General features: G+C 35.0%; 1 protein-coding gene across 1 annotated transcript in view; it reads left to right on the top strand.

The window, feature by feature from the left end:
* The first annotated feature begins 4,104 nt into the window (after nucleotides 1-4,104).
* LOC306858406 (ankyrin repeat and BTB/POZ domain-containing protein 3-A) overlaps nucleotides 4,105-26,336 on the top strand; it is a 134,641-nt gene continuing 112,409 nt past the window's right edge. The window contains exon 1 of the mRNA XM_079398936.1: nucleotides 4,105-5,265. Within this exon, the coding sequence (XP_079255062.1) occupies nucleotides 4,398-5,265 (868 nt within the window). The 5' untranslated portion in view covers nucleotides 4,105-4,397. The remainder of the gene's footprint in view (nucleotides 5,266-26,336) is intronic.

Consider the following 26,336-nt stretch of genomic DNA (forward strand, 5'->3'; position numbering starts at 1 on the left):
TAGTTGATTGCGCACATTAAATACCATGTTCTGATTGGTCAAGCCCTAGTGTGACGCACTTCATCCTCAGTCACGTTCCTTTGGTGTGATTAACTAACACACTAACCAGCTTCATAAAATGTTGTTCTTTACATATTGTGAATGAACATTACGTCTTGATATGGTTTGTGTTAATATGCACACATACATGCATATAATTACAATGTTATTGTTTATTAAAAAATATTCATAAAATTGTAAATAATATAAAAAATGGATATATGTGCAAACTGTACTTATAAACACTGCCAGGCTTGATTTATACATTGCCAACCCATAAAGACCACCAAGGACTGTAGTGTTCAGTCCTCGAAGCTGCTTGTCTGGAGCTGCAGTACCCGGATGGGCACATGAGAAGCGACACGAGCAAACTCGTGTCAGTACGCTGTGTTTTTCTGAAGCAAGATGGCACTGTTGAGACGTGCTGTTAAAATCACTTTTTTTTCAAGAATTGTTGGCAGATATTCATTTTCTGGACTTATTTTGGCGTTCTTTGCACACTAGAAGGCATCAGTTATCTGCATGAATACAATTCTGGTCATATTCCTTACATCTCTTATCATTTTTAGCAAAATTGCATTTTGTTTACCATTTAGTTGTCGATTATGCTATTTAACATCATAGATATTTACTTCTACTGCAAAAGACAAAATAATAACGATCCTGTAAATATGTTTGGTTCCTTTAATAACGTGTTGCCTTATCAAGCATCAGTGACTCTTTGTCCCTGGTTTGTTTACAGCCCACTGTTCATGGAAAACAAGCCTCCAGGTACTGTAAGGTCTTTGCTTTCCCAGCATACTCTGCACATTTAAGTTTTGATGCTCCAGCTTTGTCACTGAAGACAATTAGGTTCTTAACTCTCACTGTTCTGCACATTTTGTATGTCTTTCTTATTTAACACACCTGAGTCAGATCATCAACTTGTGAGAAGGGCGCTCCATGAACTGAACCGAGTGTGTAAGATAAGAGAGACATACAAAATGAACAGTGGGTCCCCAGGAGTTTAGAACTGCTGAATAGGGGTGCATGCACAACTATCAAAAACAGCCGCTGCTGGATTATATTGTGAGCCAAGGATGTGTGCACTTTTGAACAAGATCATTTGTATGATTTCAGTTATTTTGTATTTTTAGCATATGATATGCGTTTTTTTTTTTTTTTTTTTTTTTGCCAGGACTGTTTTAAGTTTTAAGCACAACTGTAAAGAAAATATCTCTTATGTGCATTTTCAACACTGTTTAAGTTTTTTCCAACCCTCTTTAAGTTCAGACCAACATCAATGGATAAGCGTTGATGTCCTTTGATAGAAGAGCATAGGTCAGAGAAGCATGAAAATCAGAAGAGCATCTGTTATTAAAGGAATAGTTCACCCAAAAATCTAAATCAGGTCATCCTAGATGTAGGTGACATTTAGATTTAAAGATTTAGAGAAATTTATTATATTACATCACTTGGGTCCTCTGTAGTGAATGGGTGCCATCAGAATGACAGTTCAAACGGCCGAGAAAAACATCACAATAATCCACAACATGATTCCAGTCCATCAATTAATGTCTTCTGAAGTGAAAAGCTGCATGTTTGTAAGAAAACAACCCATAGGGTATTTAAACTTTAAACCATCACTGAAAAAAATCCTAATCTACCATCATATTTGTTTGGACTGTTTTTAATAGTAAAATTGCTTGATCTGTGCATATTTCTCCAGAATAGACAACCTTTTCACTGGATAAAGCAATATGATGGACAGAGTCATTTATTTTACCTGGAAGCAATGGTTTGAAGTTAAAAACTTCTTAATGTTTCTAACAAATGTTTCTTACAGACATGCAACTTTTCACTTCACAAGATGATAATCGATGGACTGGAGTCCTGTGAATTACTAGTGGATTATTGTGATGTTTTTATCAGCTGTTTGGACTCTCATTCTGACGGCACCCATTCACTGCAGAGGATCCATTGGTGAGCAAGTGATGTAATGCTAAATTTCTCTAAAACTGTTTAAAAGAAGGAAAGCACTCATCTATATCTTAGATGACTTGAGGGTGAGTACATTTTCACCAGGTTTTTATTTTTGGGTGAACTATTCCTCTGTTTAACCTTATTTTAACTCGTCTGCATTCACACTACCTCTTCTTATGAAATATTTGTTATGCTATTATAGAAGCGTGTAGAAACTCATTTTGAACTGATCTGAATTAGAATAAATGCTGGTCATATAATATAGTCAATTATGCTGAAAAGGAAATGATGTAAGCAAATAATTTGAAATCATTTAGATACTGCCTCACCAAGAATGAGTTAGTAGATCCACATTCCTAGATGTCAAGTATGCATCATACTTCAATAACATAGTGCTACCATTTTTGTTAATACGAATATTTACATCTCACCATCATTTTTCTTTCTATGCAACATCATTTATACATGTTGTTTCGGCCAAATAGTAGCATGAAAAATGTCTGAATGTGTGAAGTTACGTATGCAATTAATTGCTAACCATAAAACATGAACCGTAGTGTTTGTATAACCAAATTAAACCTTCCAGATGAGGAATGAATCTGGAGATCTAGACTTAATAACACATTTCTTATTCATACTTGTTCTTTTTGTCCTAATATAACCATAATGGTCTCTGTGTTTCCATAAGATGGATTTTTTATGTGAGTTATACATAAGCACCAAATACATTGTTGCCTTTGTGTTTCCAGGCAACAAGCAATCATAGAAGAACATGTGAAGGAGAAATCTCAATTAAGAAGAGCAACCTCTGTATCCCAGGCTGCCTCTGCTGCGGACTGTTTTATTCACGGGCACTACATATCAAAGGTAATTAATAAAATATGTAGAATAGATTAAATTTGAATAAAAGCATAATTGTGCTTATTATAGCAAATAATGTATGTCAGTTGAATCAGTGCCTTTAATAGCTTAAAACACTTAATAGTACTAATAGATATTAGTTTATTTCTGTTGAAAAAAAAATATTGTCCATTACTGATTTAATGAACAGGAAATTAGATAAGGAGCAGAGTGGTTTTAATAGGAATATTAGACAGTATTACATTAAATGCCACAGAGGCGCAATGTAGATTTTTGATAGAAAAAGCTTTTAATAATGTAATTGTAATAAGCTATCTTTATTATTAAGGGGAAGTCGTGGCCTAATGGTTAGAGAGTTGGCCGTTAAAATGCAGGGAGGGTAACCACTCAAGTACAGCATAAAGGCTATTACTCAGTATCTCCTAGAGAGGGCACCAGATACTCAACAATTCCCCATCAATGCGTCAAATGTCGCCTTCAATGCGTATTAATAATGAGCTTGATAAGGAGACACACTGCAAGACTTCTCACGGCAAAACAATTAGTTTCTTTTCACGCTAGAACACTTGGATAATTAAACACACAAAGCCTTTAGACGTTTTTAAATCTATTCTTGTACAGCGTGCTTGTTTCATTCCAGAACTTTTTTGACAATTCTGAAGTAATTGCCTGAGTTAAATTTTAGATTGATAGAGACAGATGAAAGGTGCAGAAACTGTGCAAGCGATTGCTTTGATCTACAAATTTCAGAATCATCGCGTAAACACCCTCCGGCTATAGAGGAGCATGTCGAGTTGGTAAGAGAAGAGTGTTTAGAAGAGATTATGAGGGTATAATTTTGTTCCATATGCAATTATATATCACATATAGAATAATTATTTATAATTGTATAATATTATTGCAATATAAATAATAATCATATAATTAATAAATATTCATTTGTATTCATGTCGTCTTTTTAATTATTCGTTTTTACAAATATGCAGATGCTGATAAATATTTTTCAATCAAAATCTGCATTTTGCTCATGTATGTGATTTTTAAGGATAACAGTTTTTAATATTTGAAAGACACTACTAGTATGAGGCAATTTTTCTGTTTTGAAAGTGAAAAAGGCACACTTTTGGAGCCTGTTGATTTGATCACAAGTTATTTCAATTTGCATAGTCCCTCCCTCCTTGAGAGTGATTTATACACATAGCCCCTCCTCCTATGAGTGCTATATTTGCATAGCTCCTCCCCAGATGAGTGGTTTTGCAGCGAATGATGCAGTGGTTTGTGAAGGCGTTCTGAGCTTTCGAATTACGCAGCCAAAGTTGGGAGCAGAGGCGCGCGTTGGAGATATTTTTTTTATTCTGGTGATTTACCAAAACACTAAACGAATTGTCACTGCGCGCGCGTGTAGATTGTGTTTGCGCTTGAAATTTGTTGGCAATACATTCCTCTACTGCTCCGAGGACAGGGCGCGCCACAGGAACGCGCTTTGGGCTTTCTTTAAAATATCAGGCATAAGCCTAACATTATGAGGTGCAGCCATGGCAGGCAAGGGTAAGACAGCTGCGAGGACGCTGGAGGATTTAACGCTCGATTCCGGTTATGGTGGAGCGGCGGATTCCTTCAGGTCGTCCAGCGTGTCGCTCTGTTGCTCGGACACGCATCTGTCGTATGCGCATGGGGGCAACTGCTGGCATCTGACTGAATCCATGCACAGCAGACACAACAGTTTGGACACGGTCAACACAGTCCTGGCGGAAGACACGGAGATCCTGGAGTGCTCGGGCCAGTGCGCCAAACTGCCCGAGCTGGAGGAGGACGTGCCGTGGACCCTTGGAGAGGTGGAGGGCGCGCTGCGCAAAGACGAGGAGCTGTGCGTGGGGAACGCGTCGCGGGAGATCCTGGCCAAGCTCTCCGCACTGGTCAGCCGCGCGCTGGTGAGGATCGCCCGGGAGGCGCAGCGCCTGAGTCTGCGTTACGCCAGATGCACCAAGCACGAGATCCAGAGCGCCATCAAGATGGTCCTCTCGTGGACCATCTCCGTGAACTGCATCACTGCGGCGCTCAGCGCGCTGTCGCTATACAACATGAACACGGGCGATAAGTTCAGCCGGGGCAAGTCTGCCCGATGCGGACTCGTCTTCTCCGTAGGGAAGTTCTTCAGGTGGATGGTGGATAGCCGGGTGGCCCTGCGCATCCACGAGCACGCGGCGATCTACCTGAGCGCCTGTATGGAGAGCCTGTTCCGAGAGGTGTTCAGCCGGGTGCAGAGGAGCGCGCTGGTGGAGAAAGAGAACGGAGTGCCAAAGTTTTCCGTGGAGTCCCTGGAACAGGCCATAAATAACGATTCGGAGCTGTGGGGTCTTTTGCAGCCGTATCAGCACCTCATTTGTGGCAAGAACGCAAGCGGTAAATGTTTACACTTTTTTTAGGGTTACACTTTATTGTACGGTGGCATTGTTATAGAGTAATTACATAAATACTGTATTATCTACAAACTTACTTCAGGGTTATGTTTAGGGTTAGTTGCTTGTAATTATAAATAATTAACTAGTAAGTATATGTCACTGCTTAACCTTAAAATTAAGTTTGACCTATTTTAGTCTCAATAATTATTCAAACTGAATATTTAGAATGTGCTTTATATTGATTTAACCAAATCATGCACTTTTTGTCATTGATTACTGCTTGTTTTATGATGCAATTACGTTGAAATGCACCTGAACTCAGTCACAATACTATTTTGAGGTCAGTCAGCAGTTGTTCTACCCAACTACCTACTTACCTCCTACTTACCTTCTTTTTTTGAGAACACAATTGAAAGTGTTTCATAAAAGTTGCCAACATGCACTCTTAAAATACTTTCTATTGCACAAAAGGTTCTTTAAGTTATACTAAGAAACAATGGTTCTTAAGAACTGTTTGGCGAATGGTTCTTTGTGCAACCAAGAACTGATTTCTGTGGAATCACTGTTAAAACCCCCCCTTTGGAATCCTTATTTAATCAGATACCTGCACCTCCTCGGTTGGTAACATTGTGTATGATCCCAGCTTCATAAATGATGTCTGCTTCTCTGCAGCACTGTTGACTTATTTATTTCTCTGGGAGATAAATAACTTTTGTGGGAGGACATGAGTGAGTCCCAGCAGGATGTTTGTTTTCAGACTTCTTATTCATTTAGACACTGTAACAGTTGCAAACACAATGGGAAGGGCGTCACATGTGTGCCGCAGTACCTTTTCTCTCCACCTGTTGAAACTCGATTTTGGTTTCTGCCATGAGGGGCTTATTTTGATGACATAATCAAGGAGCCTTATTAGTAAAATTGAAGGTTGCTATCCATTTAAGAGTGCATTTCAGAATGTGATTAGCAACCACACATTGAGCGATCAGTTTGGGCTTCATGACGCAGCTCTAGGAGTTGACACATTTTGCATTATCACAGGCATGCCTGTGCTTTCTCTGGAAATCTGATGTGATGGACAGTTGGAGAGTATACCAAAAGATCCACAGAACAGAGCTGCATATTTGTGTTCACATTAACACTGTTTGTAGCAGTAATCTGCTCTGGCCACCCTACAAACACCACTTTTTATACACAATAGAGCAGGTAACATAATCGTTACACCATTAGTGCAGGATTTTCTTTGTTTATGCAAATGCTTTTTAGCTGCAGAAAATGGTTATCTTTTACTCACCGTCATGTTATTGCAAACTCATATAACTTTATTTTGTCTGTAGGAAATTTAGGAGAATAGTTGCTCTTTTTCATGCAATTACAGTGATTGGAGACTGAAGGTTTTAAGATTCCAAAATAGGCTAGTGTAACTAAGTATATATGACTTCAAATGTTAGAGTAAAGACTTTTACATTGTTACAAAAAATCTATTTCAAATAAACACAATCTTTTGAACCTTATTCTTAAAAGAATCTTAAAAATGTATCCTGTGTTCTACAAAAATATTAAGCACAACTGTTGTCAAGATTGATGATAGTAAGAAAAGATGAGCTCTAAATCAGCATATTAGACTGATCATGTGACACTGAAAACTGAAGTAATGATGCCTGAAATTCAGCATAAAATTCAATTCAATATCAGTATAAAATATTATTTTAAGAACATTTAAAAAATAATCTTACCAAACCCAAACATTTTAAATGAAGTGCATTTTAATTTATTTTATAAAAAATTAATTTCATTTTAATGTTTTAGTTTTACAGACTTTTTACGGTGCTTTTACATTTACATAGATGCCTTAAATTCCAGTTTCCATTTATTGTAATTGAAGAATGTACTGGATGCTCTTTTCCATACAAATTGAACCTTTTTTGGAGTAATTTGCTCCTTTTAATAGATTTTGGATTTGTCCTTGATGGAAGGCCACTATTATATTGCAGAAATTGTAATGAAAAATGATGTGATCCAAAAAGTGCTTTGTTCCATGTATCATTTTTTAATTTTTTGTACCCGCCACCTTTCCAATGCTGAGATTTTGGCAGACTTTCTGCAAAGCCTCTTGTGTTTTTTGCAATGTCACAATGGCCCTAGAAGGTTCAATTTGGGAGTAAATTGGTGTTGCTCTTAGCAGCTTTCAGAATACAGTAGTAATTGCAGCACTGGTTGGTGATCAGCTCTTATATCTCAACCTTATACTAGACTAGAAGCAGTAAGTCAGCCCCCTTTTTTGATATGAGCAAGTCCATGCTTGTTATGCATTGCTGATTTGTTGATTGATTGATATATGTAGGTTTCTCCTCTATGATTATCTAATTTTCTCCCTTTACCCTCGTTCTTTTCATGCCCGGCTCCCTACTCTTCTCGAATACAAGAATGGCTGTATAGTGTATAGTGTATAGTGTATAGTGTAACAGTGTATAGTTGCTTGAATAGTGGTTATGGTCAATTTTCCGTGGCCCACCCAGCAGGGTTGATTATCGACACACGCAACTGACAGACGGTTTACAGGAATAATGCGCTCTCTCGCTGCAAGAAAGAAGGCGAACAAAGAAACCAAGTTAAAGCGAAAGATGTGGAGGGACAAATTGAAAAGATGACAATGTCGGAATTGGGTGGAGAGAGGTGATAAAGGTGAATAAAATGATACTGAAAGAGCAATGACTTGAGATGAGACGGTGAAATGAGAAAGTTGGAAGAAAATTAGCGTGAAGACACCAATATTAGGATAAAAGAGCAAGAAGGACTGTTGATAGGGTTTTGTGTCTTATGTAGGAGGTGGAAATCCGAAAGGGCCATGAAAAAAGCAGACTGAGTCCCAGATAAGCCAAGAAAATGTAATTTTAGTTCTTGATATGAAGGGGTTTTGTTGCCTCCCGCAAAATATTGCATCTCTTCAATTTCATTCGGTGCACAAGCTGTCCCTCCACATCTATTATTGATGTATAGCTAATGTTGCTCCTCGATTTTGGTGTAATTTGTTTTTCATGAGTTGCTGACAGCAGTCATTTCACTTGTTACTTGTCAAGCACATATAGGCTACACGTCAGTCCGGAAATGTGTCCCCTAAGACGCCTGAAAAGTGAGAGGTAGTTTCACTGCCTAAATGCGCTTGTGAAATGTTGCTTTGGGGTGTTTTGAGCTCAATACCAATGCAACAGACGGTTAGCTGGCTCCAGTGAAGCTTGTGAAGTCTTTGATGTATCGTGTTGGATGTATGGCAGATATAGGACAGACAGAGCAATACGATAATAGTCAACTATGATGATTTAAAATGCAGTGAAGAACAGCCGGAGGCCCAATTTACTAGATTATATGTTTCATTCTTGTAAGAAGTGCCTTATGCTCACTGAGGCTGCATTTATGTGCTCAGAAATACAGTAAAAGTAGTTGTAATGTGAAATAGTATTGCAACTTAAAACAAACATTTTCTATTTCGATATGTTTTAAAATGTTATTTATTCCTGTGAAATCAAAGCTGAATTTTCAGCAACCATTACTCCAGTCTTCAGTGTCACACGATCCTTTGGTGCTTAAAAAAAATATCTTATTATCACGATGCAAACAGTTCTACTGGTTAATATTTTTTGTTGGAAACCGTGATCCATCCTTTTTGACTGGATTGTAAATTGATGCTTGAGAACCAGATGAGTCTAAGTTGTAAACAAATTATTCAACCGGTTTTGTGAAGCAGATCATCTGATTGATTGAAAAGACTGAAAAGAACGATTCAGAAGTCTGACTTTGAAATAAAGTGCACAAGATATTTTTATGGTGCTTTTGTAGCACCCTATGAAGTCCTTTGCTGAATTTTAAAATGCCTAATTAACAATTGATTACATTTATTATTTTCCAAATTCATTCTGTTTTAATGATTTAATTAGATTTTAATAATCAAAAAACACGTCTAATCAAAGAAAGTTTTATTGGTTTGAAACAACATGAGGCTCAGTGAAGTATAACATTTTTTTGATTTGTGTTATGCTATAGTCAAATGAGAGCGGAATCTTGAAGTCATCATATCATAAAATGCCAAAGCTTGTTAGTCATGATTCGTCCATTCGTCCCATACTCTTCTGATCTTGACCTTGCCTTAATGTCAAAAATCTGTTTGTATCTCCAATTCTGACAGCCCCTGATTTGCAGATATCAGGCCCAGCCATGTCGGTCTGTTAGTTACATATTGGTTTGAGTTTTAATCGGCTTTGTAAGATTTCAGTTAGTAAATGCTGGCGTCCGCTACATGATGTATTGATGGGGTCTGCTTAGTCAGTGTGCATAGTGTACTGCCCCCTGAACTCTCTGAAGGATTAGACTGTAGGAATGCTGCTCCAGCAGGTGGCTGATGAGTATATTCTGAGCCCACGCTGAGCTCAGGTCAATGGTGAAACACACTGTCAGCCGCGATTCTCTACAACACTCCTCTTCATGAGGGCTGGCTGCAGCACGGACAGCTCGCAGCCAGATTTCTCCCACTCCACACCAACCTGTGGGGAGCATTTAACTCATAAATAATTGATACCCCTTGATTTATGATGCACTGTTTCTGGTTGATAAACTGATAATTGTTTTCATGTTGTGTCTGGGTAGCCAATATGTGACCGATATTAAAATTCACACTTTTTTGTTTGAATAAATTAACAAGAAAACATAAAATCAATTGTTTTAAATACTCTAAAAATCACAGTATTATAAAATACAGAATTGATGTTAATTCTGAGATTTGTTGAAGATTACATTTAACAGTGTTAATAAATTTATACTGTTTTTGAAGACTACCTTTAAGTGAGCGTTAGATATCACCAAAGATAATCTCGATGTAAAAATAAGGAAAATAAGTGTGCACACTGTCCAGTATCGACCAATAGTAAAAATAATAATATATATTATTTTTTATATAGACTGTGTTGGCTCAAAACCAATATGGTACCAATATTTTGTGCATCCAATTTTAGGTTAATTCAATTTTAGACATGATCCAACATGATGTCTGAATTGTTTATTTGTTGTTTTCATTATTTCAGTATTTCATTTTTAATTATTTCATCAATTCTTTGACTGGTTGTGGACCATTTGCTTTTATAATAGGTAATATTATTCAACATACAGAATAATCAGCCAATCATAGTGACATGGAGGCACTGCACTATTACTTGGACTGGTTTACGTAGTTTTCAATTAGTTTTTTTGTAGTATTGTGGTTATTTTATTTTAATGCTATGAACTTTGTTTCTTAGGAGGCTTTTACATAAGAAATGAAGAAGCGCAATGAAAATGATGCAGAGATGAGTTTTTAAAAGTTGGCTTTTTTTTCACTTGATACGCAGTCTTAAAAAAATGATTGCTGTGGAGGAATGTTTAAAAAACAATAAATGATATGCAATGGGCAGAGATGGCCTTTAGACAACATTATAACTCATACGTCATTTCTAAGATCAACCTGCTTCATCCATTATGAACGCCATCTTTAATGGAGATCTTTGACATTCCCAAAGGCAATGCAGATCATGTTTGCATGCTACAGTTCTTGTTTTCTGCAGTCACATTTTAGTCTCTGTATGCCAGTGAAGCATGTAGCTAGTTGCAGATTCTCCATATTGACATGTAAGATTATTTTGTTAAATCCAATCTATTTGAAGTCTGCCACTGCAAGCTGCAGGAACACTGATTTCAAAAGGACGCTTGCATGGTAGACTGATTTCTTGCATCCTTGACTGTTCAGAACAGCCTCGAGCTGTCACAGTGTTCATTTCTTTTCTTTTCTTTCTATAGACATGAGGAGTGCTTGTAATGTGGACAACAAAGTGAAATGTGTTTATATTGTTAAATTCTGCTCAGTGTTTTTAAAGACCCACTGAATTCAATTTACTTTCTGATGTGGATGCATTTCCTGTTGAATCATATATTGGTATGCATTGGCATAGATTTTTATGGATATAACATTTAAGTATTAGTCTAAAAAGATACAAAGTAAAAATTGAGTATATTGGAACAATATAAAGACAGTTGTTTAATTTAGTAAATAACATTATATTTAAAGCATATTAAAACATATTTAAATAACATTTATATTTATTTTTTGAGGAGTGGGGTCCCTCACAAGGGGATATTAATAATTAGGAGGTCCAGTTTATATGTATATATGTAGCTTAACTGAGTGTGTTTGTCCTCAAAGCTAATAGACATTGGCTTTATAGCACACAACTCTTATTTTGATTTCATTGAGTCTTTAATGTCAGCAATCAAGAATGGTCAGGAATTTCAGATGGAATAAGTAGATATTATGTGACACAGTAGAAACGAGACGCAGTTGTTGCATTTGCCATTTACAAAATAGTTTATTTCCATTGAAACCATGGTTTAATGTTTCATATAATCTTTAAAACATGCCCTGAAGTTCTGCAAGCCCCATGCGTCATTTATTTTACATTCCTCTAAGCTTTGCATTATTCAGATGACTGTTACAGTTTTGCCTTCATTTTCAGTCTCTGATTTGGCGAAGTGAATTCCATTAAAACAGACTTTGACAGAGGTGCCATTAGTAAGACGTCGCTCTGTGGGAAGCAAATGAATGACTTTGTTGTCATAAGCTGCATATTAAAGCATCGGGCATCTCTGTGGCCTCGTCTTTCCAGGCTATTTCAGGCTTTGCACTGGATGAACCCCAAAGGCTGTGTGTGAGTGTACATAGGCTCATGGTGAAACATTTTTTATTATTTATTTCTTGGGTTTCACATCCACCTAAAATAGAAATCTAAAAACAGGAAACTAGCGTAGAACTAGGAGATTTGTATTGTAGCTTTACTTTTAAACTTGAATATATGGCTATAGTTTTCGATTATTTATGATCGTCAGATTCCATCTCATCCATGTGTGCTATTGAGTGTTTCCCACGTTCCTCTCGAGAATCTTCCCATGCATAATTTGTATGTCACAAATGCTATTGGAATTCAGCAAACATGTCCCTACTTTACTTATAATGCAATGCACAGACATGTTCTGTGTCCTTAAAGGAATAGTTCACCCAAAAAATTACACCTTCATGTCATTCCAGAGCTGTGTGGCTTTCATTGACTTCCATTGTATGGACCAAAATTCTTCTTTTGTGTTCCACAGAAGAAAGGAAGTCATACAGGTTTGAAACGACATGAGGTTGAGTAATTTGTATTTTTTGGTGAACTTTCCCTTTAAGGCAGTCTATGTAAGATGTAATTTGTTGCTGTTAACTGTGCATATTCAATGTGAATGTGTAAGTAAAGTCACGTTTTACTCAATGTGAAATGAGTCAGGCAAGCCAAAAGATAGAATTGTGTAATGCCCCAGTAATACACAAGTTTTTTAATTTGTTTGGCTTGATGCTTGTGCTCAGATGGCTTGGATTAAGGCATTCAGGTCACCATAATGAATTCTGGGTTGTGTTCGGAAGAGCAGTGATTTTTTCCTTTGAACAGGGTTTGAAAGCAGGATGCTATTGATTAGTGGAGAGCTTCTCCACCACTGATTTTTTTTGGCGGAAAGACAGGAAACGGGCGGTATTTTTAACTACAAAAACACATTGTTCTTGAGCTATTGTTTTGTTTCAGCTTTTAAAAACAGAAATCTCAAGTAATTAAAAAAATTCAGTTAGTACAAGGTTTTTATAATAATTGCTTTCAGAATATTTCTTGTAATATAGCTGATGAATCATTCCCGTAATTTCCTCTGACGGTGATTGTGAATCACAACGTTACAGCCTGGAGCTGTTTGACATGATGACCATCTGGAATGACAAGGAAAATGGTATCAGAAGTGCACTGGATTGCTCAGTTGTGTTCGTTGCGTTGCACTGAAATGCTTTCAGAAGCAGCGTATTGAAATATTTGAGTTAGGCCTGTCTGTCGTTTGAAATTAAATTGAATTGCATGATATTGTGATTAATTAATCAGTTTCTGTTGAAAAAAGCACCTAGATGGGATTATTCAAAGACAGTATGTAATTGTGGCAGATTAAAACATTTAATAATAGTAATGCAAAAATTTTTATTAGAGTTTGTCATTTTATTTCTGCCTACAGTCCTCATTTAGCAGAATTCAATCTGCGTATTCACATCCGGAAATCTTTTGTAGTCTCTATTGAGAATGCACGTGTGATGGTAGATATTGTGATTCAAGTGTCTCTTGCTCTGGTGGCATCAGTGTCTGCGTTGTATACCGTGTCTGCCCTTTTGTCATGCTCACAAAGTTGTAATTAACAGTTTTCAAAAGGCCTCCCGTTCTTTTTCTCAGAGTCCTACTAATTACTGTTTTGCTGGCAGTCCCTGGAGAGAAGGGGAGAGTCCACAGAAACTGGCAAAATAATATAGCGTCTTTCATTCGACAGAAGCCAGAAGGAAACAAACAATTAGGCTGACTTATGAAGGTGGGTGGCAGAGGGGTTTGTGGGAGCATTGACAGCAAAACAACTGCATGTTCATCTCCTTTCATCTCATCATGCTTGAGAGGAAATGATGGGGAGAAAGGGCTTGTGATTGGGAAATGACCTGAGCTGGACTCAAATTTGGGTTGTAAAACCACAACATGTCAGAGCAGGTACACCACCCATGAAGCCTCAACAAGAGATTTACACCTGTACTGACTGATGCGGTCATGTCATTCATTATAGTAATACTAAATGTGTTGCCAGTGTATGTATGTATCTATTTATATGCATTTCATTTTGATTGCAAACATTTTGTTATTATAGTAAATTAACAGAAAATATGCATATATTTGGCAATACATAATAGATTGGAAATAAATTTGCCGCCTTTACATATTATTGCACAAAATGCACAAAAATAGTAACAAATAAATAATTGAATAAAATTATTTAATACTTTTAGTTTTTTACTTATTATTTATATACTTTTGTATGTGTATGTATTTAATGTAATTAAATCCATTTTGTTTTATAGTAAGTAAATGGAATATACAAAACAATTCAGTAATACATATATTGGAGATTTAATTTCAGGATATATTGTATAATGAATGCACACAACTAGTTAACAACAACATTATTAAATATACATTGTTTATTATTATTTTTATTTTATGTATTTACTATAAATTGCAATATTTGGTTTTTAATTTAACATTTAATTTTTATAGTGAATAAATAGAATATTCACAAATTCAGTAATACATATTATATATTGGACATTTTATTTCACTTTATACTATATAATGAATGCACAAAAGTAGTTACAAATAAAAAAATTAAATAAATATTTATTTTTAATTATTTACTTATTTATTTATATAGTTTTATGTATTTTATCTTAATTGAGCCTATTTTGTTTTATAGTAAATAAATATAATATACACAAATCAATTCTATATTGAAGAAAAATTGATTGATTATACATTGAAGATTTCATTTCAGCATATATTATATAATGAATATACACAAATTCACTAATACCTTTTATATATTGCTATTTCATTTCACTTTGTTATATAATAAATGCACAGAATTAGCTAAAATAATAAAAATAAAGTTATATATTTTGTTTTAATATTTGCATTTTAATTGCATTTATTTTTATGGTAAATAAATAACTAGAATATGTGCATATTTTTTTATTTGTTTTATTTTATAGTAAATAAGTAAATAAATTGTGTACATACATTTGGTAATACATAATATATTAGAAATTGTATTTTATTACAAATTATTTGATCTATTTATTGTATTTATTTGTTTGTTTGTTTCTGCTTTTGTGCATTTATCTGGTTGTGCCCGCTCAGGCTTTAGGGAGCCAACACCCTTATGCCTTGAGGGTTGACAGGTCTGGACTTGTGGGTAACTGATGTGGTGTGGTGGGAATGGGAACCGGAATAAACCACTGCAGGTCATCTCTAGTTTTCTCGTCTCTCATCACATCCAGTAATCAACTGGCACACACATGCATATGCTGTCAGCGTGCTGCCCACTCTCACCATCACATGCAGACGTATACACACACTGCACACTCACACACGCTTATCGGTAATACTCACACACCCACACGCAGGCTGCTTGCACAGTTACTGCTGCTCACCACACCCTGTGCCTGCCATAGCAACAGAAACCAGTCTTACGGCTTTGCTCTTCCTACAAATACATCCTCACTTTAACTCTCCATGGAAAAACATCTTTCTTTATCTGTCTTTCCCCCTCACCCACAGCAGAAACTCCCCATGTTTACCATCCATCTATCTTGGTTTCCCTCGGGCTGCGTGATACGACGGCCCATAGACAGTTCATTTCTTTCCTTCTGCCACAGAAACATAAATGCAAGATCAGCAGGGGCTTGTAGTCTGTGACTTTTCACAGCCTGGCATTGATGGGCCGTGGATTTCAGAGTCTTAACCTCTGGTGTCATCACCTAATACCAACTCCCACAATGCAATTTACCATCCCGCCGCCCGCCTCAGAGTGAGAGGCTCTTGTGAGAATTGCCCTGAGACCACTTGGAAGAGAGATTCATATTTTGTGAGTCTTTCATTTCACTTTCAAGCTGCTTTAACAGCTCACCTTGCTCACACTGTGTTATTACTTTATTCTACCCAAAAGCCAAGATATCAGGGAGACTGGGGCTTGTTGTCACAATTTATAGTCCAGTAAATATTTCTTAGGCCAAGTATACAGACCTAAAACTTGGCCAAAAATAATCTAAAAAATATTTTGAACATCTTTATTTGTTAAACAGGAAAAATGTTCCAGTTGGTTTTTGGGCATGTTGTCACAAAAAAAGTTCATGTAATTTGCCACAATGGGACCCTGACGTTTAAATGGCTGTTATGATTATTATTAATATTATAAAACATTGTTTTGGCATAAAATTTAGTTCGGTTTTTTTTTTTTTTTTTTTTGCGATTTAATTAATTCAGAATTCTAATTTCAGAGGATTTTTTTTATATTGTTTAAAAGATATTTGAAGAAATTACTATAGAAAATACAATTGTAATTGTAATTGGGCCAGGGTTGTTGTAGTTAAATCAAACTACAACCAAGAAAACATGACTTTGTTACTTGAAATAAAACAAATATTAACTGAAAAAATGAAAATAAAATATAAAACAGCCAAAACTGATTTTTATTCAAGCAAATTTTTGTTAAGTTTAACTACAATAACTAAAGCTGAATATACTAAAAATTTAAATGTAAAAGAAATAAGACGCTTTTGACATATTTAAAGAACACAAAAGCTAATAAAAATGACAAAAACACCAGCAAAATTACTGAAACTAAAATTAAGACAGAAAAAGTCTAATTCAAAATATTAACAAAAACTATTATTAATGTTACTATTATAGTTCAATAAAACTACAACCAGAATTTAATGATATTTCTAATTATAATTTAAAATAAATAAACCCTTTAGACATATTTAAAGTAGTGCTGTCAAACGATTAATTGCGATTAATCGCATCTAAAATAAACGTTTTTGTTTACATAATATATTTGTGTGTACTGTGTATAGTTGTATATATAAATACACACTAATACAGTATATATTTTGAAAATATTTACATGTCTTTATATGTATATATTTATGTTTATATAAATTATATTATATAAGTATATTTAATATACAAATATTACATATTTTTCTTAAATATATGCATGCATGTGTGTATATTTATATACATAATAAATATATACAGTACACACACATATATTATGTAAATAAAAACTTTTATTTTGGATGCAATTAATGGATTGACAGCGCTACTGTAAAGAAAACTAAAGCTAATAAAAATGACACATAGCAAAATTACTAAAACTAAAAATTAAAGTGTAGACAGAAAAAATAAAATCTAATTCAAAATATCGACAAAAAGCTAGTATTAATGTTACTAAAGTAACACTGAATTGGACTTTTCACTCAAAACCTTATAGTTACTGAGATATAGCCCCAATAGCTCAGCCTCAAACCGATGCTTCTTAAAGCTGCATAATATATTTATATAGTTTATAATAATATAGTTTTCTACTTTTGAAAAATTCCTGAGCAGGATGATCAGTTAAACAATGTGAGGTGTGAAAAAATGTGAATCAGCAAAGCTGAGCTCCATCAAAAGCAGCACAAAAGTATTGTGTGAAGTCTGAGCAGCTCGGCGTTCTCTCTTTCACACACTGTATTTGTTTTCTCGCTCGCTTTATATCCATTTCCCTGCCTCCCTGGTCCTTTTCCACTCTCTTTTTCATACACCCACTCTCTCTGTTGCTAAGGGATCTTCACCTTGCATTATCCACTCTGGAAATCATTAAACAAACCATCATTCTATCTCCAGCATCGGCTTTATGTTCATAAAAGCCGTAATTCACAAATATATCAGCATATCAAACGTTCCAGCATTCACTGTCCATTTATCAATGCATCGTTGTCCCTGCATATGCCACTGCAGTAAAAAAAAATCACTGCTGAGTATTACGAGAAACAGAGTGATGTGGGTGCAGATGAGGGGAAATAAAGCTCGTTAAATGATTGCAGCATTGCACAAAATGTCATCATTAGGACTTTCAGTTCCACTCCCTCCATTGCTGTGGGAATCACAGTCCAGCTGTTCTGACACCTTCCGTTGTTTCCTCTCATTTAGTCAGACGTCCAACTCGATTACCACTGCCTGACTGGAGAGGAACCTGCAAGCTAATGGTGTTTCTTTAGGGACTATGGAATACTTTCTTATCTTTTGCTCTTTTGGAAGGGTTATTGTACAAGTTGCCAAAATTTCAGTGTTCCCTTAAATTTTTGATCAAATATAATTTTATGTATCGTGCATAGATTAAATAAAGTATTTAAGTTTTTATATAATTGTAATATGTAAAATACTTAAATCATAGTAATTTATATAAATATATTTAATGTATTATGATCATATAAATTAATGTAAATAATAAAGAAATGATATACACTGCCATTCAAAAATTTGGGATCAGTAAGATTAGTTTCTTATGCTCATCAACGCTGCATTTATTTGATCATATAAAAAAACATTAATATTGTGAAATATTATTGTAATTTAAAATAACACTTTTATATTTTGATATATTTTAAAATGTAATTTATATTTTAAACAGCAATTATTCGAAATAGAAATCTTTTTTATTTCTTTTATTTTTTATTTTTTTAAAACATAAGTTTTATTTAGCAAAGATGTGTTAAATTGATAAAAAGCAATAGTAAAGACTTATATTGTTAGAAAAGATTTCTCTTTTGAATAAATCTTGTTCTTTTAATCTTTTTATTCATTAAGAAACCTGAAAAAAGTGTCACAGAAATGGATATACTACTGTTTCCAACATTGATAATAAATCGGCATATTAGAATGATCTGAAGGATCATGTGACACTGAAGACTGGAGTAATGGCTGATGAAAATTTAGCTTTGCATCACAGGAATAAATTATATTTTAAACTATATTAAAATAGAAAATCATTATTTTAAGTTGTAATAATATTTCACAATATTCTTGTTTTTCTGTATATTTGGTCAAATAAATACAGCCTTGATGAGCATGAGAGACTTCTTAAAAAATAATTGTATATGTAGTATAATTATATGAAAACAGTAAATATTTAAGTAAAATAAAAAGCCTTATTTAATAGATTTATGACATTTGGATGCACTCAAGAAATCTCTCGCTTTTTTCTCCACATTTTTGAGTCTGTTCTAAATTTTTGCTCATCTCTGAAATGAGCAACTGCGTATGTATGAGGCTTGGATGTAAAATTTGCTTTGATACAGATGCAGGGCTTGCCTTTTTGGCATAAGGGTGCAAGGTTCAGACATGAGATAAAATCTTTATCAAACGGCTTCAAAAATGAAATTGTTGAAAAATCAAAGTGCAAATGTAATAAGATGACTATTCAAAATAAGCTTTGTCCATTTGGCCATAGTTGCTTGGCACCCATTGAAGCTATAACTATGATAATAAAAGTCTAAATTCAATTTGTAGATGTGAAGATGTGTAACCTTTGAAAAGACTTTGTCAAGAAACTTGTGGAAGTGCATCTCTAATGTTAAAAACAATTGAGTGTGCATGAGATGCGTTTAAATAAGCTTGCAATGCATTGTTTGCCCTCCTGCCAAATGTGTAGGACTCTGGTACATTTCACTGAGTCAAAAGTATCACGTAAGCTCTTTCTGACTGGATTTGTGCATTCCAGCAATGGGTTTGTTTGTAATGTGTGAGCGTGCATATTAAGTGATTCATTGATGGACTGTGAACAAAGAAAAGTCAGCTTTATGTCACTCATAACTGCTTATGAGTCAGTTGCATCCGTATGCTCAATTACAGAATAATACTTAACACTTGCCAAGCTGATTAATGCTATATTTCAGGCATGTTTTCATTGCTGTTATCTTCAAAGGAATGCCCCCAGGCAGTGAGAAAGAACAGCTGAAAAAAAATTACAATTCATAATATATCACTAGCAAAACGTAGTAATGCTGTGCCTGGATTGGGTTTCAGCTTTAAATATGATGTAAGATATGTTATAATGACATTATGAACTTGTATTTACATGGTTGAGTTTTATATTTCCTTTTTTCTTCCAGTCTCTGAGTCTGAACTATATGTGACCTTTCTTACTTTCTTTGTAATATCTAGTGCTGTAATTTATGAGGTCAGGAGCTCTTCTGCAAGGATGCTTCTTTACAATGGTGGCTGATTTTCTCTTTCACAGCATAAAGGTGAAGTGAGATTTTTGTTCAGTGTTAGAACACTAGATTAATGTGCAGATACAACTAAATCATTCATAGGATGGCATGATAGAGATTGTGTCTTTTGACTTTGACCTCCTAGCAACACCCTTGCAACTACCCGGAACAATCTAGCAGCCACATAGTAACATAAGAACTACACAGAACCCTTTTCAGCTGCATAGCAACACCCTGGCGACCACCTAGAATAACTTAGAAGCCATACAGCAACATAAGAACTGCACAGAGCCCTTTTCAGCTGTATAGCAACACCCTGGCAACCACCTAGAATACCTTAGAAGCCACACAGCAACATACAAACTACACACAACCCTTTAGAGCTGCATAGCACACCCTGTTAACCACTCAGAACACCTTAGCAGCCACACAGCAACATAAGAACTACGCAGAACCCTTTATTAATTGCATAGCAACACCCTAGCAACCACCCATAATACCTTAGCAGCCACATAGTAACATAACTACACAGAACGTCATAGCAACTGCATAGCAACAGCCTGGGAACCACCCAGAACACCTTAGCTGCCACATAGCAACATAAGAACAACACAGAACCATTTTAAATTGCACAACAACACCATGGCAACCACCTACAACACCTTAGAAGCCACACAGCAACATAAGAACTACACAGAACCCTTTTCAGCTGCATAGCAACACCCTGCCAACCACCCACAACACCTTAGAAGCCACACAGCAACATAAGAACTACGCAGAACCCTTTATTAATTGCATAGCAACACCCTAGCAACCACCCATAATACCTTAGCAGCCACATAGTAACATAACTACACAGAACTTCATAGCAACTGCATAGCAACACCCTGGCAACCCAGGACACATTTGTTGCAAACTAAGCAACATAAAAACTAATCAGAACCCCTTAGCAACTGCATAACAACCAATCAACAACCAGTTTTTAAAAATGTAGTTTATGCAATAATTTGTGTCGCTAGTTGTGCAAAATAGTCTAATTTTTGACTTTTTCAAGCACAAATCAAAATGAGTTGTATGGCTTTTAGTCACAAATGTTAGCTTTGAGGCCATTTATATGCTAGTTTGCTGTTAAAATTGATGCAGTTTGCATATACACATGTAACATTGTATCTCAGTTTCCCCTCTCTGTTTAAAGTGGTGTAGCTGAATATGTTAACAGCAGTGTTTAGCACATATTTAAGTTAAGACAAGGCCTCTGTTTCTCACCTGAACTTCTCATGGTCCTGCTAATGTAGTGTGTACTTGGTGGGAAATATTCCTCATTTGACAGCTCTTGCTCAGTTGGCAGCAGCAGGTGTTGCTCTGTGGGCCGTCTTTATGTGTCAGCTCAGAAATATGGTGCACACTCCGGGGTCGTTTTGCAGATCCCTAAACCAGCTTTCATGTTGGCATTTGAAATTGTATTATGCTTGCATTTTTGGCATTGCATAACTGTGTCGTCGTCCTCCTCCTTCTTTCCCCACTCCTCATAGCTGTGAAATTTCATGTCTAGGTGTAGCCGAAGTTTAACTCCTCATTTTCACATTTGATGGGGTGTACAGTCCCTCTGCAACACTTGTTTAAAGCAGCAAATGTATCTGGGTTGCAATGCCCACAGTGATTGGAGAGCGCGGCATATGTAGACCTAGAAAGTGGTGGAAATATTTCAGGAATGAGCACACCAGTGCTGTTTATCGATTTGGAGCATTAGCACTTGAGAAAGCGGTCGCATTTCGCTTTGTCAGAAGTCTGATAAACACCGAAGAATATAGCATTATAACTGCATAAGCGAGACAACCGTTGGTTAATGTGTTTTTCAGCTTTCTCTGCAAATTGTATGAAAGCATTTTCTCTCAACATCAATTACAGGAAAAAAAATGCATTAGTTTGGTGTTGTAGTGCATCTGACTTTGTAGTGTCATTACATAGAAAAGCAAAAGTTAGTATAGCCCCCTAAGAAGCTATGCATTGTGATTATCTTGATTTCTCCCAATCAAGATCACTTGATCTCAGCATAACAAAAGATGTTTACTCATGATTTTTTAATAGATCTGCTGTTACTAATCTTTTTTTTTTTTTTTTTGACTTTGACATATCTGATGTTTATTCTATCTAAACAGCTGTGAGGTAAAAAAATATTTATTGTCAAAAAAAAAAAAAATTGTGACGATTGATTAATTGATGTCCATTCATAAATGAGGGCATTGTGGAAAGTAATTTATGATATGAAAAATTAAAAACTGGGACTCCTTGAGTAAGATTATTTAAGTATTAATGGAGTTATTTAATATTTTTATACATTATTGTACTTTTTCATTATTCATCCTAATTGTGGCCAATTTAGTGGAATCAATCAATATGAATTCATAGTTTATTGCTATTATGTTATCCCTCCTAAATATTTAAAATTCAAATATTACATTTAAATATCTAAACATTATAAATAAAAATGTAGATCTGTGTATCACTTACATAATTATAGTGTAATTTATATGCATCTCCTTGACTGTTTCTGCTATTTTTTTGTCTTAACTAAATTTTGAATTGAATTTAAATAAATTTCAAATGAATTTGCATATTTTATTTGAATTAATATATAACTTTTTCAAATAAATGAATTAATGATGTAAGATATTATACATATTCTATAAAAATCAAATAAGTTTACCCTGGATAAGATTTCAAGAAAACAATTTTTGTTATGATTTGAAAAGTTGTGATCATGACAAAACAAGACTAATAAAAATAATAATGCATGGCTTCTTGCATGGAAAACCCCATACATTTGTCAGTTTGTTGTGCCATATGGAGCCTGTGTGCAGTAATAATGTCGAATACAACACCATCTGCAGATCACAATTATGACAATTGTTAAAATGTCATAGTTGTGCATCATAAGAACCATATTGATGGTAGGAATAATATGAACTATGTATAGGAATGAAATCAGCTTTTTGGCACCGAGAATTAATCATGCTGTTGCATCAGTTGCTTAGCTTTGCCGATACACCACATACCTCTGGAATATTTACTTTTATATCAATATATTTTTTTATAATTATTGCAGTGGACATACGTGTAACTTTCTTAAAATATATCATAATAAAGATTGACTTTATTGATTGATTTATTCCATGCATCAAAGAGTTAAAAGTGCCACACTGCTTTGATTTTCCTTATAGCTGTTTGCTTAACATTATGCTATCAAACTAAACTGTGGTGACAAGCAGCAGCTGACCTTAGTTTAAATAAATGTATTGTAAATTATGTACCTGTCCGTATGATGGATAGTGTTGTGTGAGTTTTTCCTTTCTGTTGTAAGCACACATGGCATAGGCTGCCAGAGTTTGTTGATACTGTAACAGGATCTCCCACTATCCACACAGTAGGCTCTCCCACTGCTGATTATACACACAGCACATGCTGTACATACACAGCTACACATCTTACCAGGGCTTTTTTAGTTACGGTGAAAGAAGTAAAACAAGGACTGTGGGGGACGCTCTGAAGGAGTTGTAGGTTATTGGGGTGCCAGGCCGGGCTGTGTAGCCTACTTAGCGTACAGCTGCAACTAGGCCAGGCTGTTCCTCAGAGCAGACGCGCCAAATGATTTAGCAAGCAGAGGCTCACAGGGTCCTCTGGGACTCCAGTGTCCTCGAGCACAACAGGCACAGTAACACACTTTTGTTGTGTTTTGTATGTTTTTTTTTTTTGTTAATAACATTTTGTAGAAGGTGTCATGAACGTTTTTTTTTATAGCATTTATTAAAGGGACAGTCCACCCAAAAAATTAAATTTTGTCATCATTTACTCACCCGCGTGTCATTCCAAACCTGTATGAGTTTCCTTCTTATGTTGAACATAAAAGAAGATATTTTAAAGAATGCTGGCAATCAAAAAGTTGATGGTCCCCATTGACATCCATTGCATTTCTCAGTCAGTGGGGACCAACAGCTGTTTGGTTCTTCAAAATCCTTTAAAATATCCTCTTTTGTGTTTAACATAAGAGAGAAACTTTTACAGGTGTGGAACGACATGAGGGTGAGTAATGACAAAATTGTAATTTTTAGGTTAATCTAGGTTGTTGTTCATTTTTAAATATACCATTGTCTATTGTTAATTCATGTTTGCTCATAATACATTTGAATTGTTAAAAATGTATTTGTTTTTATAGAAATTAAGATTTAACCTAGGTTAACAAATGCTATTTATGAGTATTTTTCATTTTGTCATGATGCAGTAATGTTAAAGGTCTGAACCTTATTGCAAAGTGCTTACTCTTTTGTTATTGTTTACTTATACATGTCAGAATTATTTATACATTTTATATTTATCATATTATTAAATTATAAATTAATATTATTAATAATAAAAAAACGAATTATAATTAATACAAAATCATAATTTATTTATTGTTTGTTTATATATTACTATTTTTATAACTCTTTATTTTCTAATATATTACTTATAATATTTATTTATGATTGACATACCATGTTTATGCGGTATTAAAGGGATAGTTCACCCAAAAATTTAAATATTTTTAAGGTTGTTCATCAGAATAAAGACACAATAAAGACAACTTTTCGAACAACTTGAGGGTGAGTAAATGACAGAATTTCCATTTTTGAGTGAACTGTCCCTTTAAAATCCAATTAAGAGCATTAAATACAGGTTTAAACGGCCCAAACTGGGTTTTGTGATCTAGTTGGTCATAAGTGATATCTTTTTTAAGGCTTCATATCACAAATATTGCTCTAAATAGAGATTTTTTTTTTTAGCTTTAATGGTTTTAAAGGAAAAACAAACATGCAGTGCAGAGGTTTGTTTATTTGGGAGCAAAGGTATGTCACCTTATTGTGCATTTTTGACTTTTGAGGATATGAAAAAGCAATTTAACATCCAGTCATCTGACATGGATGTTAATGCCAGATGCAAACAGTTAAAAATTAAGAATAGAATGAGATCGACTGCTATACAGTCACACATCTACAAATAAGCAATGTCACAATAAGTGTCACATTTTGCTTTGGATAGGGCCACTGTAGTTTATAGACCATGCAAAAACGAGAATCTCTGTTTCTAAAGTCCCACAGCTCTTTATTGCTGTACAAAGCACACAGACGCACACACCTCGAGAGGAGGAAGCCAGGGAGGCGGGGAGTGTTAGTGCCGAACCAGGCTAATCAGAGCAGGGAAATGAGGCGAGTCCTACACAGGGCTCCCGCGCCTAGAGGCCCACTCGCTTGACAGCTCTGATGGATGGAAGTGTCTTCTCATCTGAGAAAGAGAAAGATATTGGCAGGAAGTTGAGGAAGTGCACTGCAGGTATGTCGCTGCTGGGTTCCTAGCCTGCCTGATTTAGGGTACTTAACAAAGAAAGATGGAGGTGGAGATTGAGAGAGCTTTAGGGAAAGGAGCAAAGGCATAATGAGTCTCCGCGTCAGACGGCACACCCACACAACGTGGAACGCATATTGTACAATAATGGCGAGAGCTGGTTGAAATCATCAGTTCAAATCTAATTGGATGGCTATTGCATAATATCCGGTAGTCATGGTGCACAGGATTTTATGAATATGATGGGATGCAAGGCACCAGGATGGTATCATGAACTCTTTTGAGCAAGAACTAGTCAATGCATTTAGCAAATTTTCAAAATCTCAGTTTTGTCCGTTAGGGATTGGAAAAATTGACCTATTCAGATTTTCTTTTTTATAACCATTCCATTCAGTTTTGGTAACATTTTTAAAACATTGAACATTTTGTATGTGTATATTTAACTACATATTGTAACTACTGATTCCTTTTGATTGGTTCATTGAAGAATCAGTTCATAAGTCATTGTTTTGTGAATCAGACTGCTGTTGTGTACAATTCAAGAAAGATGCCTTGTCTATTTATTTTCTTCGTATTGTTGTGCTGTCTTTAAATATAAGTAAATGCTATTTAATAATATATTTTTAGCTACAAGGTTTCTGCAAATCTTAAAAGGGTCTCGAAAAGTTTTGATTCACCTTCCTCAAATTAAGGAATTTAGTTCCAGCAGTAAGTCTTAAAATTATAAAACCATGGCATTAATACATTTTAAATAAAACAAATACTATTTAAATAAAATCTGTTTATTTAATCTTTTAATTTAATCTTTTGACAGCACTAGGTTCAATAAATAAATAAATTGTATCATTTAAATAAATTAAAATGTTAAATGTTAAGTAAAATGTTAATTAATAAAAAAAGTAAACAAATAAACAACAATAAAACAGGAAAAACACAAATAAATAAATAATGATTGAAATTAAACAAATAAACATTTA

The sequence above is a fragment of the Barbus barbus genome (genome assembly GCF_936440315.1).
Source record: "Barbus barbus genome assembly, chromosome: 39".
NCBI classification, from domain to species: Eukaryota; Metazoa; Chordata; class Actinopteri; order Cypriniformes; family Cyprinidae; genus Barbus; species Barbus barbus.